The 4,238-nt window shown below is 29.9% G+C and overlaps 1 protein-coding gene across 2 annotated transcripts; it reads right to left on the reverse strand.

Annotated features, from left to right (window-relative positions):
- Positions 1 to 16: 16 nt before the first annotated feature.
- Positions 17 to 1,386, reverse strand: LOC120255724. 2 transcript variants are annotated; one of them, XM_039263484.1, is made up of 3 exons: positions 1,205 to 1,386; positions 999 to 1,081; positions 17 to 185 (listed from the first exon to the last, which is right to left on the reverse strand). In XM_039263484.1, the coding sequence occupies exons 1-3, from the start codon at positions 1,309 to 1,311 to the stop codon at positions 22 to 24; spliced, it is 354 nt and encodes a 117-aa protein (XP_039119418.1). In that variant the 5' UTR covers positions 1,312 to 1,386; the 3' UTR covers positions 17 to 21. The 2 variants fall into 2 exon arrangements, with proteins under 2 accessions (XP_039119418.1, XP_039119419.1); XM_039263485.1 differs by lacking the exon at positions 17 to 185 and adding an exon at positions 590 to 874.
- Between the last annotated feature and the right edge of the window lie 2,852 nt (positions 1,387 to 4,238).

Raw genomic sequence — 4,238 nt, forward strand, 5'->3', positions numbered from 1 at the left:
AACTATGACATCCTTAACAAACTACCGTCCTACTTTTGATTGGTTTGGATAACTGAACTCCCCCCATTGATCCTTCATATCTACATTGCTATGCAGGTCAAAAAGGAGTGCTTTTGTTTGCCACAGTACATCCATGATTGACACCGCATGCAGCGAACACCATGCTAGAACACAAAGGGTGGCAGCTTCAAAGAAGAACTAGGATTAACTCATATCCAATTGAAGACTTTTATATGGAAATGCAAGATTTTAATATGATTATGAGCCAAACACAAAAAAGGAATATGGAAATTATTTTCTTAACCACAATCCACACTTAATACCTACTAAACACTATCTAAACTGCAGTTGTTAATCCCAGACAATCAATAATTTGCTAAAACTATAACTATTCCACAGAAAGAAGGAAACCCAGCTAAGAACAATTCAATTGACTGAAAACCATGCAATTTCAATTAACTGAAAAATCAATAATGCAGTTTGGATGTCCCTCTCTAAATCTGACCAAAGATTCTCACAAATTTTCACAGCAAAAAGTAGTCCCCAATCAATCCTCAGAAAAACAAAAAGAATCCAAAAACTGAACAACTTGTACTTGTTGCTCTGCTTAAATACCTAAATGAATGATAAATCATCAATCATATACCCCTAATTTAATGGAAATTATATGCCTTTCACTATTTTCATTCACTGTGTTCTCGGCTATATGCCATTTGAGTGCCGAGGATAAACATGAAAAGATAATCTTCTTAGGAAAAAAAAAAGCCAAATTTTTAAGGAATCAGGGAACAAATATCACAATCCAAGAACAGACAAACAAATTACAAGAAAATATGAACAAACCCAGTGTCCCTGTATTCTTGGTTAGAAGCCACTGAATGCAAAGAAAAACAAGAAAAGATAACCCATCATAGATTCTTATATTTAAAGAAATCAAGAAGTAATATCACAATCCAAGAGCATAAAAATAAAACAATATAAAAGAAAGATCAACAAACCCCATGGACGTGCATGCATCCCTTCTGACCAGCAGGAGTGGAACCATGAATTCTTATAACTGAAACTTACTCGACTTCCCTTCCTGACAAACGGAAAAACAAATCATAAGCACCCAAAAACCCTAACCATAGCTTGAACCAAACCTCTGCGTCAAGAAACTAGAATCGGACATAAGGGAACAAGAAGAACTTGGAAATCACTGTACGAGAAATCCAAATCAGGGATCGGGGCAGCCATGTAGTAATCCATATACACGATCCGGAGGCTGAATACGTCGGAGCTGGGAGTTTCCAGCGGCGGCGCGGTGGCCATTCTCGCCGGCGAAGGGAAGGCGTGGAGAAACGAACTACAAACCGGTTCACCGGCGAGGGTTTAGGCCATCTCCAATGCCTGAACCAAACCCCAAATTTGGGTCCACATAAATATTAGTTTTTTTAATAATTTTTTTTTATTTTTGTTATTATTGTAATTAAAATTATAAAATTAATAATTTATTAATATAATTATAAGTAGTCATTATATATATGGGAATCTAACTTTCCCACCATTTTGTGAGAATTATTTTTCTCATTCTAATAGAATTTGTCTCCCCTGACAAAGTTACTTTCAGTAAAAATACTTTACCAAATATGGAAAATATGTACTCATGGGTTACATTCCAGGGAAAGTACTCAATTTTTTTGTGTACCAAAGGCAACCATTGGGTCGATATGGTCCACCTAATATGGACTGTTGCCCAGCACACGACATGGCAACAACCCGCTTGGACTCATGTTATGCTAGTGGATCAGCTCATTTAATTTTGAAAATTTTTTATTGATACCTAAGAATTATAACTTCCATTATATATATATACATAAACTGAGAACACAAAATTTTCTTTTTTTTTTATATATATATATATACGAGGCGGAGCGAAAGCGGGTGAGGAGGCGGTCACTGCCCTCGCCAGCGGGTCTATCTCGACGCCACTCCGCCCTCCGCCCCGCCGCCTCCCTCCCTTTTCCTCCTCGCTCCTCCTCCCTTCCGCCGCTATTAATTCAAAGTTTTTATTTTTTTATTTATTTTTATTTTTAGATATATATAAATATATTTTATAATTTTTATCTTTATATATCCGTGATATTTGTATATTTCATTATCAAAGTTGAATGATTTGATTTAATTTTATTTCTCATTTATTAGATATTTTTATGTTAAGTTTGCTATTTTTAAATATTTTGAAAAAAATTGTAAAAATATGTATAATTGATTAATATGCATTGATTTAGGGATTTGAGAAATATTAAAGCTATCATTTTAGTAAATAAATTATTTTATTTTTAAATTATGATTAATTTATATATAGAAGTTTACATGAAAAAATTATTATTTTTCATATTTAAATATTAGTTTATTTTTGTAATTACTAAGATCTTAAATGTAAATAATTTATAAAAATTAAATTTTTATTATTTAAATGAATTGAGATAAAATATCATGCAAATGAATAATTTAAAGTATTATCTATATTTTTATAATTATAAATTAAAAATATCAACTCAAGGGTATGGCTAATGAAGGAATTACTTTAGGCCCTTTATTTTTAAAAATACTTATCTTTTAGATATTTTTAATAATAATTAAACAAATCAAATTTTTGAAAGACTATCAATAATTATTATAATATATATTTTTAATTTAATATTTAATCAATGTAATTTAATCTCGAAAGTTAATTTTAGATTTTTAAAAATATTAAATATTTTATTTTAATACTTAATCAGCTCATATCTTCTTTAACTAACTTTTTCAAAATTCTTTAGTAATGGCTTTTTAGCATTTATTTCTCCAAACTTAATATAATATTTATTTCTTTAATTATAAATAAAAAGCTTGTATTTTTATGAGTTTAGTAGTATGTGAAAACCTCCGAGTCAGAATCGTATCCAAATTTTTGATAAAATATATATTTTTGATATATTAATTAACTTTAATTATTTCTCTTAGATTTTACTTATTGTTATAAAAATTTAAATGATACTATAATTTAAAATTTTTGTTAATTAATTATTTACTAAAATTTGTAGTTCGCCTCCCATCTATATAATTTACGGCTCCTCCGCCGCTCAGTATATATATATATTTTTAAATTCAACTTCAATTTTCAAGAAGAGTTAAGAGTTTGAATACTTGGAATGATAAAAAGATGGGAGTAACTTCTACACCCTTGAAAGATCTGCCATAAAAACTAACTATTTTAGAAATGTTGGCAAGGGCAAAAAAAACTAACTTTTGATTTTATTTTGACAAAACAATTATATTTTTGAGGGTAAAATTGACTTCAAATAGAATCGCGATTACCAGACGGTGCTAACCGTGGTTGCTGATTGAGATGTCTCGTGTTTTAAACTCTTGATTACGATTCAGTATTCAAAGTAAGTTATGTGTCAAGATTAATGCTGCGTTCTCCTCTCAAAGTTACATGGCGGACTCATGTCTTAGAGATTAGTCAGTCACCGTACTTTCATGATACAACTTTTCAGACATGCTTTGGCGTATCTACTTTGTCGCACATGAGACATGTCGATTCAAACTTTTTATATTTCCTAAGGAAAGAATTTAGAATTAAATTTTAATAAAACATCTTTTCCTTAGGGATGTGGGCTATAATTCAATCGATCAAACTCTTTCTAAAACTTTAAATTTCAAACTCTTTTCCTAAAACTTTAAATTTCAAGTTTTTCAAATCGTTGTAGCTCTACACTTTTTAGATAGAAATTAATTTCAAACTTATCTCGAATAGAGATTGCTTAATCAAACTCGATCAAAATTAACCCTTTCGAACTTTATCAAACTTACCACGATAACTTAAAGTAGATAAATATATTACATTTTTTTTTATATATTTACAATGTATTGTTATATTATATAATTTGTATTAGTCGAAGTTACATATTCACTGCATTTAAATTATTATTTTATTAATTTTAATTTCAAAATTTAATCTCCGCCAAACTCAGAGATTTTTGAAATGAGCATTGAGCTTTTTCTAGCGAGCTAAAGCTGGGTCTAGCCTTATTAAGTTCCTGCGTTTTGCAGCCCAAAATATCAATGGGTGTAATGGATATACAAGTAAATAAAAATTTTATTGATTTCTATACTTCTTACCCACCTAGCCTGACCACTGATTTTAGCCATAAATAAATAAATAAATAAATATAACAACAAAAAGATTGTCACAGGGACAAGTTAGAGCC

This window comes from Dioscorea cayenensis, unplaced genomic scaffold, assembly GCF_009730915.1.
Source record: "Dioscorea cayenensis subsp. rotundata cultivar TDr96_F1 unplaced genomic scaffold, TDr96_F1_v2_PseudoChromosome.rev07_lg8_w22 25.fasta BLBR01001164.1, whole genome shotgun sequence".
NCBI lineage: Eukaryota > Viridiplantae > Streptophyta > Magnoliopsida > Dioscoreales > Dioscoreaceae > Dioscorea > Dioscorea cayenensis.